This window comes from Triticum aestivum, chromosome 2B, assembly GCF_018294505.1.
Source record: "Triticum aestivum cultivar Chinese Spring chromosome 2B, IWGSC CS RefSeq v2.1, whole genome shotgun sequence".
NCBI classification, from domain to species: domain Eukaryota; kingdom Viridiplantae; phylum Streptophyta; class Magnoliopsida; order Poales; family Poaceae; genus Triticum; species Triticum aestivum.
The window spans coordinates 702,896,065-702,911,262 of NC_057798.1; the positions used below are offsets into that span (position 1 = coordinate 702,896,065).

General features: G+C 48.8%; 1 protein-coding gene across 3 annotated transcripts; it reads right to left on the reverse strand.

Moving 5' to 3' along the window:
• Window positions 1-6,772: 6,772 nt before the first annotated feature.
• LOC123042190 (uncharacterized) lies at window positions 6,773-13,030 on the reverse strand. 3 transcript variants are annotated; one of them, XM_044464696.1, is made up of 10 exons: window positions 12,809-13,028; window positions 10,812-11,239; window positions 9,113-9,842; window positions 8,853-8,933; window positions 8,597-8,692; window positions 8,053-8,163; window positions 7,801-7,899; window positions 7,513-7,650; window positions 7,266-7,429; window positions 6,775-7,181 (listed from the first exon to the last, which is right to left on the reverse strand). In XM_044464696.1, the coding sequence occupies exons 2-10, from the start codon at window positions 11,202-11,204 to the stop codon at window positions 6,879-6,881; spliced, it is 2,115 nt and encodes a 704-aa protein (XP_044320631.1). In that variant the 5' UTR covers window positions 11,205-11,239; window positions 12,809-13,028; the 3' UTR covers window positions 6,775-6,878. The 3 variants fall into 3 exon arrangements, with proteins under 3 accessions (XP_044320628.1, XP_044320631.1, XP_044320630.1); XM_044464695.1 differs by having other exon boundaries at window positions 6,777-7,181; window positions 9,098-9,842; XM_044464693.1 differs by having other exon boundaries at window positions 6,773-7,429; window positions 7,513-7,641; window positions 9,098-9,842; window positions 12,809-13,030.
• Window positions 13,031-15,198: the final 2,168 nt, after the last annotated feature.

Genomic DNA, 15,198 nt, shown 5'->3' on the forward strand with positions numbered 1-15,198 from the left:
CTTAGGGGTGTGGGTGCGTGGGGGCGGGGGGACATGACTTGCCTCCGCACCGCACCGTACCGAGGGGCATAGTTGTAGTGACACATCTTCCTTGTATGGACTTTGCCCCATTATCTATCTTAGGGGTGTGGGTGCGTGGGGGTGGGGGGACAGAATAACCGCACTGTGCCTGTCAAACAAGCGCACTGCCGCGTTAGCGCGAGGCCGAGCCGGGGGGAGGGGGGGAGGGACCCCCCCTCCCCCATCCCAGCAGGGCCGAGCTAGGAACGAGCCGTAGCAGGCGACGACGTGGCGTGCTGCAGCGTCGCCTGCGGCGGCGAGTCCGTAACATGACTTGCCCCATTATCTATCTTAGTTTTTTTCACTTGAACTGAATATAGCACACTAGGTGCACTAACAGTAACCTCGACATCCTAATCGTGCATCAATGCATCTACATTACAAGTACTGCCAGTTTATGCATCACTGAACTTACTGTGTAGCAATTTTATATTTTTTTTCATTAACAGTTTTTTTCACTTGAACTGAAGATAGCATACTAGATGCACAGACAGTAACCTCGACATCCTAATTGTGCATCAAGTGGCAGGGGTGTTAACGAACTGATGCAAGCATTTGCAATGTACTAATGCAGCACAGATGCAGCACACAATTTTGTACTCATGAACCTAATAGTGTAACATGTAGGCAGAGCATAGCAGCACAGATAAACTGATGAACTGATAAATTGACAGAAACATGGTACCTATCTTCATTCAAACCCAGATATCAAAAACTTGGTGTTGCTAGTAATGTGTGTGGGAAGGATTCATCACCTGCATCTTGTTGCATGTGACTCCATCTTCGTTCCGTTGGCGGCGTATTGGCAAGAACTTGGAAGGCGGAGCCATTGTTGTTGGGGAGACGACCGTGCTTGTGGTGGAGCTCTGTCGACGAGGTCCGTCGAGGGGCGGAGGCAGGAGGCGTGGATCACGGCCCAGGCGAATCTCCGGCGACCGGCGGCGGGGAGGCGCGCGGGGAAGCTCCGGCGACCGGCGGCGGGGAGGCGCGCGGGGAGGCTCCTGCACCAGGCGGCGGGTAGGCGAGCGGGGAGGCTCCTGCACCAGACGGAGGGAGGCGTGCGGGGAGGCTCCTGTGCCCGGTGGCGGGGAGGTGCGCGGGGATGCTCCAGTGCCGGACGAGGCGACCGATGGTGGCGGCGGTCGGGCCGGCGGCATGTCTAGATGGCGGCGCGTCGGGGGGAGTGGTGGCTGTGGATCAGGGGTCGGTGATGCAAACTCGCCGTCGGCTGGTCACGGCGCCGCGGGCTTCCTTGCTCCGGTTGCCGTCGTCGCTCGCTCGCCCGCGACGGTTGCCTCCGGCGGTAGGAAGTGGGTCGGATTGGGGGTGGGTCGGTCCTGGACGCGTCACGCCTTATAGTGGGCGAGGGTAACAGAATAATATTCTGTTACCGGTAACAGAATAGTCCAGCCCTATATATATATATGCATGCATGCTAGTCCAGGATATTGTAGAACCCTAGATCCAAGCAGATACTGACAAACCGCCAAGGTTCCATGCTCCTGTGCTCTCTTCTTTCTAGCCGTGAAGATGCTCGGTCCTGTCACTCCTGTCGTGGACTTGGCTCCAACAAGAAGTTGAGAAGACTGCCTAGCACAGCAATCCCCGGCAAACCTGACAGATAAAGTTTACCTCTTGTCCATTCATGTTTGTAACCTATGACTTGTGCATTAAAAAACCTCACCACTCTTCTTAGACTTAGGTGCTCTCATCCCCGACCCGAACGCTGCTTCGGTCAGAATGGTCGCAGTAGCCTTTTGTAAAAAGAGATTGGCAGGGGGCTAGACCCTTTGTCTGTAACGCGGCAGATGTGACTCTCCGGCAGGCACAGAGGGCGCCAGCAAGATAGCTTGCCAGAAAAACGCGTTCATTTGCATTAAAGAGGCGTTTTCGCCTCTGCATGGACATATACATGCATGGATCTCCGGCAAGGCTCATCTTTTTCATTAGCATGCTGATACAAGTACGAATGTTACAAAACATAAGCATGGACTTGAGAGATTACATTATTTAAAACTAAGACTTGGGAAGTGCCCACAAGTTGGAAAAAAGATAAGTGCCCCATAATCCCCGTTCTTGCCTCTTTCCTCCCAGGCATGGCAGGTGAAGGCAAAGAAGATGCGGGGGGGGGGAGGGGGGGACGCGCCGATGGAGAGCATGGCGGAGGTGGCCCTTCGACCACCAACACCAGAGCCAGCAGGGCACAACCCTCGGCAAGGTGCATTGCCAGGAGAGGGGGCGCTGCAGATGATGGTGCTGCCACTGATGGTCAGCTGGAGTTGGAGTCGTCGTCCTCCCGTCCGCTGTCGTCGTCCTCGCTGTCGCGGTCCTGCTTGTTGCTGTCGCTCGAAGAGAAGCTTCTGCCGTGGGTGGAACTCTTCGTGCAGCACCCTAAAAGGAATCCCGAGCTCCCGTAGACCTTGACGGAGAGCAGGTCGTTCCCCATTAATATAAACTAGAGAACGCGCCCCTCCGACAAGCTATGGACGCGTGCAAAGGTTTTCCACCCATGGCGAAGATACATGACGCGAGGGGCAGGGAAGTCGACGTCGACCCACATGCTATCGTTCCCGCAGCCCCTCATATGCAACCTCAAAGCATACAGCGGGTCCTGCTACATCACCCGGGCAAACGAGGTAGGGAGGCGGAGATGACCGCACACGGGATTGTACAACCTGATGAAGAACTCGTGTGGCTGGTCTCTAACATGGCCCTCCATCAGCGGAGGGGCCACCAGCGGAGGCGCGACTGGTGTGCCGCCCCGTCCTCCTCTTCCCTAAGCGCCGCGGCGACCTCGACCCCTCCCTCTTCCTCTCACGGCGGGCTCTGCCACCGTGAACTCCGGAGGAGGGGGCACGCTATCAAGCAGAAGCCCTTGTCGCGCCATTAAAGCACCAGCACGCCCTCTCATCATGGCGAGTGGAAGAAGGATACCAAGCAAAAAGGAGAGGAAGGAGGTGAATACGGGAAGGCACCGTCCCTATCCCTTTTTATAGAAGGGCAGGTCCGGGGCCTGGCCTCCCAACCCAAGGGCAACTGCCCCGCTCGACCAATGCGGCCTCCTGAGGCGCGGGGAATCAGGACCGACCCGCTGCTCCAATCAGCGACGCCCAGTTTCCCGCCTCGGTGTTAATGCCGATGCCCTCCGCATCCGCCGCCTGCCCTTCCTAAGGCATGGAGGACAATGGCGAGCGAGCCAGAGGCATAAAGACAAGTGGGGCGACCGTTTTTTCCGTGATCGTGGTGTGCGGCACCATGCAGGCCACGACCCGAGCACACTTTGTAAATGAGTAGCGCCCCTGCGAATTCCTCTTTTTATGGGGAAGGCACGGGCCGCCTCTTTACTATTCAATACGAGGTGACGCAAGTGTGCTGCGGCCGTTCCACGCATGACCCCCACGTCACGCACTCAATGCGGATCATGGGGAAGCACAATTAACGAAGAGTTTATAACGATTAAACTCTGCCACGCGTGCCCGCACACTATTCTGGGCCTGTCCCAACAACGCTTCATGCTTATGTGTGGCCCAGGCCCGGGGGCTCCTATCGGTGTACAAAAGTATGGGCTTTCCTGTACCCCTTACTTGTGTACGGGCAGTCGTAGCCACGCCTGGGCAAGGCTCGGTAGGGCAGCAGAAGGAAACGTACAAGGCTACCAAGACAACATTCAAGACAGAGAACTGAGAGCAGAAGGCAAGCTGCACCTACCCCGGCAACACCCTTGCCGGGGAGGCGTGCGTAACCCCGGCAAGGCTCTTGCCGGGGCATTGCGAAAGCACCAGCAAGGTCATCACCCTTGAGGCTAAGGGCTCTGACACCATTAACAACGGCAAGACCAAAGCTCAGGGGCGCATGCATATATAGTAGCATGCAGATCTTTGTGAAGACTGGTGGCCTGCCAACCTACATGGGGACCGAAGAGCGAAGACCCTCGGCAAGACCCTTGCCGGGACGACTGCGAGGCCCTCGACAAGACCCTTGCCGGGGACAATTGTGGGGCCACCGCCAGGCCCGCACCCGACAAGGCTTTTTCGCCACCTCACAGCCATTCTGGCGCGATGACCAGCTTGCCAACTAGGCAGGCGTCTGCGTGGCAGCATGCAGATCTTCATGGAGGCTCTACCACCGCGCCAGCACAGCAGCAGCCAGCTAGCCTAGCGTTGCATGCCTCGTCAGCTGGACGCGTGCCAAGGCAGGGAGAGGCGGCCATAGACGGGACGGCTTCTGTTACCACCCCCGATAAGGTAAGAGGGGACGTAGGCAGCGCATTGAATGCGTTTGTCTTATGATGTCAGCAATAAGCTCGTACACTGTAGATACTTTCCACCTCCTGTGTGCGACTGTGGCGACCCCTTTGACATATAAAAGGGGGTCCTAGGCATAATGGGGGAGGATTCGGACTTTTTGGACTGGGCATGCATCGCAGCTAGTTCAAGAGCTCAAGAACACAAGATATACACTCAAGTAGGACTAGGGTTTTACGCACCATTACGGCCCGAACCTGGGTAAAAATCCCTCACACTGATCACTACACCTGCTCTTTACGCAGCTCTCTCCCCGCCAACCGTAGAAGGGATCCCCGTGATCCCATAGGTGTCGTTTCCCCGACAGTAATCTCTGCAATGTCCCAATTCTGGTGGGCATATGTTGACCAATAGAAGCATATGCACTGGTTTGCATGGTGGAAATTGTGTATCCCAAAGAAACAAGGAGGTATAAGTTTCGAAGATTTGGAGAGTTCCAATCTGGCATTCTTGTCAAACAATGTTGGAGGTTTCTTTGTGCGCCAGGTTCTTTATGCCCCCAAGTTCTTCGTGCTAAGTATTTTCCCTCGGGTGTTCTATTAAATTGTGAACTGAAAAAGGGAAGCTCCTATAGTTGGCAAAGCATTTGGGCAGGAATTCGAACTTTTAAAAGAGGACATATTTGGAGGGTGTGAGATGGTAATAAAGCTGATATTTGGAATGATTGTTGGATCCCTAGCAGCCCAACTAGGAAGGTAATTAATGACAAGGAGAGGAAATATAGTAATTACAAAGGTTGCTGAACTAATTGATCAGGAAAACCGTGTATAGGATGAAGCACTGGGTAGAGAACTATTTTGGGCCGCTGACGCGGAAAGAATTCTGAAATCCCGCTGGCCATTGTGATGATGGAGGATTTTGTGTCATCGCACTACAATAAGTTCACGGTCAAGTCTGCTTATTATATTGAATGGGATAATCGGCATGGTCGAAAACTACGGATGACAAGGCCTAATAATTCTTCGTCGACCAACGCTATCTAGAGAGCTTTGTGGGCTTTGAAAACACCTGTTAAGGTGAAGATGCATTGTTGGCATGCTTTATATGGGGCGATTCCTTCCTATTGGCGGCCTTGCAAATCGGCATATGCAGAATTTTAGCCAATGCCCTATATGTTCAGTGAAAGTATGAATCATGTCTTCTTTAAATGTGGTAGAATAAAGGAAATTTGGTCATGCCTTGCAATGACACAAATTATTGAAGACACTTGCTTTGAAGTGGCTGATGGAATTGGGCCTCCCGAGCGACTGCTAATGGATGAGAATGCTGCACCGTATCTGGTAGGTGTTCGAAAGTGTGATCTTGTCGTTGTTGTTGCCTGGTATGCTTGGTGGGAGTGAAGGAAATGTACTCATGGGACATCTTGCAAGCGCCGGTTAGATCGACCCAGTCTATCTCTGTGCTGGCATTAAATTTTGCAGGAGTTAACAAATTGACTAGTGCTCAGATTGGCAGACAAGGATGGATTAAACCACCTGAAGATTTTGTAAATCTGAATGTTGACGCTGCCTTCGACGAGGACACTGGCTCGGGATGGACATGCATTATTGTCCGGGATCATCATGTTGTTCCTGGCATAGGTGGAAGCTGGAACCTCCCATTTGTTGATGATGCCCCCAGTGGCTGATCTAGTGGGGGTGCCATGCATCCCCTCCAAAATGCTAAACTTTTTTACCTAGTAGTAATTAGTCTAATTCTATGTGTATTCTAGGGTTAAAAATGCTAAACTGTTAATTTTTATGGCCATACATGGTACTTTTATTGTAAGTGATAAGGTTGGCACCCCCGGTAGTCAAACTCGAGGTCCGCCACTGGATGCCCCTACTGTTGAAGCTACCACCCTTCAAGACGGTTGGGTTCTTGCTGGCAATGTAGGGTGCAATAGACTATTAGTTGAAAGTGATTGCATGGAAGTTGTGGAGGTCATGCACAATGGTGGAAACTCTCTAGGCGTGGCGGCTGCTATATATGAAGAGTGTACTTTTCTTTGTCACGATTTCCCTAGTGTAATTCTTTCTCATTCCCCTAGGGAGGCCAATAGGGCTACTCATAATCTGGCAAAGTTTACCGAGGGTAACCATCAATGGCTTGATGATCCTCCTGATTTTGATTGAGCTGCCTAAGAAAATGAGATATCTTTGAATCCTGCTCAATAAAATCGGCCATGACGGCTTTCCTCCAAAAAAAGTTTTAAGATATGTGGCATCCCGTATCAATATATAAGTTTTAAGAGTGACGCAAGAAGAAATGTGTCTTAATTGGACCAAACTGCCGAACTTTCTTGTACCATTTCTGATCAATGATGCAGTAAAAAAGAGCTATCTAATGGCTTTCTCTCTAAAGAAGTCACATATATATTGATATTTACCACGACAAGAAAAGCCATGAATGCCAATATTCAATAAAACAGCCATAAACATGATTCACCAAGTATATGATCTGATAATAATTCAACAAAATAGTCACCAACACACACCTCCATCATCAACGTTATACTAGAACAAAAACAAAGGGCTATGCACAACCCTGTTGACGATATTTTGGGGCCAGGGCGAAGGGGCTGATATCCAGCACGGCCCTATAGACATGCAGCTTGATGTTGTAGTCATCGTCCAGGAGCTCGAACACACACAAGTCCCTCTCTTCCAGATAGTTCTCCATGGCGAGCGCGCCCCACCCGGCACTGAACGCCGCACGGGGACACTCCCCGCCGGTGTACTCGTACCACACCTTCCATGGCTTCGCCTGTGGGTCCCACAGCGTCATCTTCCTGCTTTCTTTCGGGAGGAATTTTTCAACGAACATGTCTGGAATGATCTGCAGTGTCCCAGGTCGATCAGTAAGTGAGCAATGCAGTTTTAGAATATGTGTATCCATCCAGAGAAGAATTTGATCAATTACCATGAAGTACGACACATAGACATCGGTGTGCTTCATTTCCTTGATCACGAAGGGCCTCTTGGATTGGAACCTCTGTGTCCTTTCCATAGCGTATTCCTCGTCCCTTTGGGTTATTGGACGTCTCTGCGACTTTAATTCCGGCCTTCTCTGAACCTTGACGATAACTAAGTATGAAAGAAGATGCAAATTACTAAGATAGTTCAGTTCAAATTTTGTTGTAATCAGCGTAGGAAGGAAGAAGATTTACCTCTACAAGGTTGGTTTTCACTATTGCTCTTATTGAACATCGGGAACTGAGCCTTCATACTATGTTTTTTACCAAAAGATTTGTGTAATTTGGTTAAGTCCTTGCATACGGATTCTGGCGCGAATACACCTGTATGAACTATATGCGCGCAAGTTAGCTCAATGACATGACCATTGCTATCTTTTTTCGGCAGAGAAGACCATTGCTATCTAAATAGCAGACTGAAAACTGACACAGCATTTAAGTCATCTCAAACCAATTCTCGATCGGAGGCTTCAAGTTAATTACCTGCCAAACTGTGACTTGATGCCATTCCTTTAGAAGCTGATGAAGCAGCAGACCCTTTCCCCTCAGCCCGGAACTTCTTGGGTGGACGACGAACCAATTCTGCTTACATCAATATGCACACATGTACATTTTAGCACGATAATAGCACAGAAATCATTTTACAACACCAAGCCATCTCATAGCAATATATACGTAAAAAGTAGTACCAGTTATTTTGAAATCGATCATCGATCAGAGGGTTATTCTAGTTACCTGCCAAACTGTCACCTGATGCTGCTCCCTCAGACTCCGAATGGCCACATGGAGCTTGAGGCCTTTTCCCATTCGCAGCCTTGGGCTTCTTGGGTGGACGACGCTTTGATTCTGCTTATAATTGGATTGATGTGCACAGAGACACAGGTTAGCTCGATAAAAAGAGCATAAGAATCATTTTACAACATTAAACCATTTCAAACCAATATATGTGTAAAAAGTAGTGGTAATAATAATTTTGAAATCAATCGATCAGTGTGGAAGGGTTCTTCTTAATTACTTGCTAAACTGTCACCTAATGCTTATATAGGAATCATTTTACGGTACAAGACCATTGCTATCTAGATAGCAGAATCAAAACTGACACAACATTTAAGCCATCCCAAACTAATACATACATGTGTATGTGTGTGTGTGTGTCTCTGTGTGTGTGTGTGTGTGTGTGTGTGTGTGTGTGTGTGTGAAACAAGTAATACTTTTTTACCCGCAAGAAAAAATCTACTTATTTTGAACGATTCTCGATCAGAGGCTTCCTCTTAATTACCTGCCAAACTGTCACGTGATGCTGCTCCTTTAGAAGCTAAAGCAGTAGACCTTTTCCCCTCAGCCTTGGACTTCTTGGGTGAATGACGGACCAATTCTGCTTACATTGATGTCCACACATGTACATGTTAGCTCGATAACAAGACCACAGAAAACATTTTACAACACCAAGCCATCTCACACCAATATATATGTAAAAAGTAGTACGATCAATTATTTTGAAATCGATCATCTATCGGAGGGTTATTCTTGGTTACCTGCCAAACTATCACCTGATGGAGCTTCAGGCCTTTTCTCCTCATTAGCCTTGGACTTCCTGGGTGGACGATGCCCCGATTCTGCTTATAATTGATGTGCACAGAGACACAGTTAGCGATAAAAAGAGCATAAGAATCATTTTACAATATTAAACCATTTCAAACCAATATATATGTAAAAAGTAGAAGTGGTACTAATAATTTGGAAATCAATCGATCAGTGTGGGAGGGTTCTTCTTAATTACTTGCTAAACTGTCACCTAATGCTTCTCCTTCACACTCCGAATCACCAGATAGAGCTTCATGCCTTTTCCCCTCCTTAGCCTTGGACTTCCTGGATCCGACCACTTCTATCATGATATCATCAACCTTCCTGAACCTAGTCCTCTTCCCGACCACAAAACCATTGTCGATCTTGTCTTGATCCTCCTTCTGTTGATGCGATGGTGCGCTGCGCCATTCACTGTCTTCCTCATTCTCCGGATTCTCGGATAATGCGTCTTCTTCTTCCTCTTGTGGACCAGTGCCGTTAGCATCGACACTCATGTTGTCGAACCCTTCATATTCTTCTGAAGCATCTTCTTCTTCTCCTTCATTTTGTGGGGTACCATCTGCACCTGTGCCAATGTGAGAATCTTCTTCTTGCGGGGCAGTACCATCTGCATTGGTGCCTGTGTGCCCATTCTCATCCTCTGCTGCCACAGCGGTGGCGCCCATGTGCCGCGGTTCGGCGAGAAACGCGTACGGCGCCTCACACGATGTTGGCAAGAATACCGTGACTGAGAACTGTGACTTCCCGTCATAACGGAAAACCAGCAGGTAGCCATACACGATGCGATGGTCGCAGAGGAACTCCTTGCATCCACGTGCAAAGCATAGCTCCCCGGAGATTTTAGCCAGCTCTACGGGCCATAAATTTCCGCTTGGACCTCTCAGTGAAACCACTCCTGTACAGTCTTCCAAGTATTTGTGGAAGTCTTCCGGAATTGTCTGCAACATATGTTATCATATTAATCAATGACTAAGTATGTCAAGCACAACCCAAAGCTAAAAAATAATATGAAAAGGCTGTGTGCTATGTCTTAGAAATGGCCGATGGATTTTACGTTCAGATGAATGTGTGGTGTTGCAGTTTTTCAGAATCTATGAAGCAAATGTTCTGAATCTATATGAAATGTTTGTTATAGTTAAAAATGATATGTGCTGCATACTATGAATACATAGCATTTAACTTCACCACTTAAGGACAATCATACATCAGTGTTGACATGGTCAGTGACGAGCAGCAACAAAGCGACTGTCGGTGTCGTAAGGCACTCCACTGATGGGTCCTATCCCACGAGTGATGGATGAGTCTCCACTGACAACAGATTAGTGATGAGCCTGGCACCCATCAAAAGTGATCAATTCTGTCCCTTTAGTAGTGACGAGTTCGATAGTAGTGTTGGAGATTGATTTCAAGAGTTTGGTAATAGTTAACGGAGTAAATAATCAATCTGAACTAATTCAAGGGTTGGGTCCAAAGCCCTATCCAAACAAGCATATATTGTCTCGGTCACTCTCACTTGGCATTATATTTTTGGGAAAATTTTACATGTGTCTCTTTCCTTTACAATCTACAAAACTTTAAATACGAATAATATCAACTTTCAAGAACTAGTTTATATATTGGATATAATACTCATATATGTTGCGGATATGTTACCTCTCTTTTGTTCCTTTCCAAAGTAAGACCACATAGTATAGTCCATGTTTGAAAAATATCAATGACCAATCGAACAAGAATTGTGATGAAATATGTACCATTTTAACTTTGTCAAATTAGTAAGCACCATTCCAAAAGTCAACCGCAAACAAAAAATGAACCTTCACAACAATCATGCAAATATGATAGATAAAAATGGAGGACCAAAAATGGGTTAGTCTCTTTAATTGCTGTTATGAATCAAGAAAACCTACCACTTGTTCCATATATGAACTGGTTATGAGCGACCTAAAGAATTGCGGGCAATTTTTTTTGTCATTCTGCTCCTTCGACTTCTCCTCCTTTTCATCATTCTCCTTATCATTCTTTCTTTCCTTATGTGCCTTCATCTTCTTCTCATTTTCTTCCATTTTGCTCCGATCATCCTTCTCCTTCTCCTTCTCATTATCCTTGTCATTACCCCTCGTTCTCTCTTTCTCCTCCTTATACTTAGCCATCTTCATCTCCTCCTTTTTCTTATCACCTTCTTCTTTGTTTCGTTTCTTTTTCTCTTTCACATTCACATTTTCACCTCCCCCTTTTACTTTCACATTCTGCTTATCATCTATCATGCCCATAGTGCTATATTGCTTTTGATGGTGTACCATGATTGGACCTTTACATATGTCACACACTTCTGTCTCTGCAATACAATAGGAGATATATATGCATATATTAGTACAACACTTTTGGCAAAGGTAACAATGATACATATATTACTACTCAAGTTTTACTCGAGAGCTGAATATACATAAAACACAAGTTTGTTTGCAATGGATATTCCTAACTACATTAGTTATTTTCAAGAGCACTCCTACAGACTTCTTTGTTATAAAACTAACAACCAACATAAATATAATTACCATAGAAGCTCTTGAGGGAAGGAAAAAGAACAAAATGTATCCCATATTTATATTTGAATATTGGACACACAAGCAGTGGCCCAGCTACAAAGGAAATACATGGTGTCCGACCTCACAGGAGAATCAAAAAAGCGCTCGCCGCCGCAGCAAGAGAGATGGGTCGCCCTTGGCACTACTTCACGCTGCTACCTGGGTTTTGGGTACCGGGCGGAAAATTCGGTTACCGCCCGGTCCCACGTTTCTCGCTACCCCGCGAGAAAGCTGCGTACTGACCAAAAAAATTCGATTTTTTTGAAAATTTTGAATTTCAACGGCGACAGTCTGGTCAAGTAGGGAAAGAAACTTTTTAAAGCATGTAAGCTACTGTGGTCTGGTTGTAAACATGGCCCTCCCATCCCCACGCAACCTGTCGGTCCCTAGGTCGAGTCCCGGTTCTCCCATCTTTGCAGTTTCTCAGCCCTAATATGTCCTAGCTCAGAAAATTTTGAATTCAAATTGCATTTAAAAAATTCGAGCCGTATTTCCTCGGAATTTCACGGTAACCGTGGTATCCACGTTTCTCGCCCACCCTCGGTATTTTCTTGGGATCCGGTAGCCAAAACGTTGGCTACTACTAAGCTGATCTTTTCGGCTAGACCTCCGCTCCACCTCTTGCTGAGCGGGCCAAGGTGAGGGCTGGGCTAGGTGTTCATAGAAAGGCTGAGGCGGGCCACGTCACACTTTTGCCCTAACGAAGCTCCGGCAGTGCACACAAGTACACAAGTACATGCACGCATAATTTTGTGTTGCGGCATACTTGCATATCTGTATATATCAATATCGCTGGGCAATGCGGTTTTGATACCCTATCTGCCTATCCAGTAACAGATGCTCCCCTTTTTTCTTATCCTTTTAGAGCATTTGCCAAATTAACGTATTTATTTTTCTTGAAGAGATTTACAAATTCGATCATTCTGTTGTGCAAATTCGGTAAACCAAGAAGCATGCATATATGGATGATTCAAATTTGCACCATCCTTGTCTTGAGACAAGAAAAGTATGGCCTAACTAGCAACACAACGACTATCACTGGAGAAGAGGTAGCATAAAACCGAATACATCATTAGGAATGTACGCCCAGGGCGACAGAAGAAGGAATTCAATCTTGTCAACCGGCTAAAACCTGTAATTATATCCCACAAGTTGAATCTACGCTGAAAAAATACATTTAGGAACTACGAACGCCATTTCTTGCGGTGGGAAGAACAAAAGCACGATGCACACCATGGATTTGTAGAACGCCAAGGAGATTGAAAAGCTAAAGATTTTGTTGATCTAGCATAGATCAGATATACCGTAGTAGGGCTTACCAAGCGCGTAGCAGTGAACCAATCGCGATCTCGATGGATCAGAATACAGGCCTCTCCAAGGGGCGTTCGATCGATTCAAATTCGAAGGAGAGGACGGGAGAAGATCTCGATGTGGATTTAGATGGAGGTTCGTTGGTTGTGAGGACGGGAGAAGATCTCGATGAGATTTAGATGGGTTTGGGCGGCGGCCCGGCGGCTGGATGGAACTTTCAAATATTTCGGGATTACACATACTATATATATAAAGGGAATTCGGGGCAAGGGAAAAACCCTAGGTCACGGCGAACAACGGAAGCACATAATTCCAAACGTTATGTTTTGACAACGACAATCTTAACACGTCTGCCACTTTCAGGCACACAATCACTCGTCTGTGGCTGGGTTTGAGGCGATGACGCAGGGGTGATCTCCAGCACACGGCCATGTAGACATGCAGCTTGATGTTATAGTCATGGTCCAGGAGCTCGAAGACGCAAACGTCCCACCTCTCCAGGTTGTTCTCCATGACGAGCGCGCCCCACCCGGTGCTGAATGCCGCACGGGGGCACTCGCCGCTGGTGTACTCGTCCCACACCTTCCATGGCTTCGCCTGCAGGTCCCACAACGTTATCTTCCTGCTGTCCTTCGGGGGGAAACTTTCGATGAACATGTTCGGGATGATCTAAAGTGTCCCAAGTCGATCAGTAAGTGAGCAATGGAGTCAAATAGTAGTACATATGAGTACTGTCAACAAGTAATACAGAGAGTAAAAAAAGGGGAAACTAAATGCTTGGCTTTGAAAATGTGCATAGTGACTCAGGAGGAAGACATTAGTTACCATGAAGTATGAGGCATAGACATCAGTGTGCTTCAGTTCCTTGACGGCGGAGGGCCTCTCGGACTTGAACCTCCGTGTCTTCTCCATGGCGTCTTCCTTCTCCCTTTGAGTCACTAGACGCCTCTGCGACCTTTATCCCTACATTGTAATAGTAATTCAGGGAAAAAAGAAAAACTCTCCCGCGTCTGGCGACACGGGGGGGGGGGGGGGGGGGGCGATCCCTGCGCACCGCCGACTCCCCTTCTCGTTGTGCAGCCGCCGAAGGCGCCACCTATAAACCCCGGGCGGCCTACAAGGAAGGTGGCTGCGGGGCGGACCCCTGGGCAATCCCCGCCCAGCTCTCCCAACCTCGTGGCTGGTGGCGGCAGCAAAGCGGACCTCGCCCGATCTGCGTGCATCGGCGGCGTGATGCGGCGACAGATCTTAGTGGGCGTCGGTCAGGAGCCAACGGCGTCGAGGAGCACAGGTACGTGGTGGGGGCGGGGCTGCGGCGGCCGAGGCTGGCAACCTAGAACTGGGCGCGGCGAGGCTGCTGCTGCCTTCGTGTCCGCCCTCATCGAGGGAGTTGCGGCACCTACTGCTCACCGCAGATGTAACGGTGGTGGATGGTGCGGTCTTCGGTGGCGGCATCGATCTGAGAGTGGGTTCGCTCCATCCCCAAGATAGGCGTGTGCAGGGTGCCCAAAGGGCTAGACTGTTCCAATTTCGCCCATCGTTGAGGGATGTTTTGTCGGCAGGGGTGCCTTGATGTCATCCTTGCCTCCTGTCTAGTGGCGGTGCGCTATCGAGGAGCTTGCCTTTGCCCGGAGGAGCAAGGTGGGATGGTGGAGGCTAGAGCTGGCTAGACCGGGGGTGAGTGTGGTATTGGGAGTTGTCTCAGGGTTGGGAAGGTGGTGCCTTCCCGCCCATCTCAGTTGTCATCTTGGTTGCAAGCGTGGGGCGAGGGTGGAGTTGGAGCCATGGATGTCGGGGCGGCGGCCTTGGTGGTGGGAGCGGCAGTGCTTAGGGGCGGAGCTCGCGGCTCGGGCGTTGACTAGGTGACATGGCCATGTAGGCGGCGTGGTAGCCAGAGTCCGGTGGTCGGTAGCGTTGGCGCGACGGCCATAGCCTGTCATATTATGTTTTGAAGGAGAAGTGCTTGCCGAGGTGGAAGCCTACTTTGGCTCTGCCAGGACGACAGCGGCGGCAGCTATGGGCGTCATTTCCATGTTAAAGGCGTTGTCATGGCTACTCTTCGTCCTTCATGTTGCTTCGAGGGAAACCTTGATCCTTGGATCAGGCGGTGGCGGCGCTCCAATGTCTTGCCCTTCTTGATGGCGCGCCCTTGAAGTACCCGGCTCGTCGTGCACGACTTCATCTCTTCGCGGTCACTCGTTCACGGTTGAGAGCTCCGACGTCTCCAAGTTGCTTCCTCGTGTAGTGTGTTCGAGTTTTCGGGGTTGTGTAGTTGTCCTTAACACCCTTGTATCTAGCCTTCTGCGTGTGTATTGCTGGTTCATATTGTATGGCTTGGTTTGCATGATCATTGCTTTATATATAAAGCGGGGCGTGAGCCTTTTTTTGGCGCGATGTT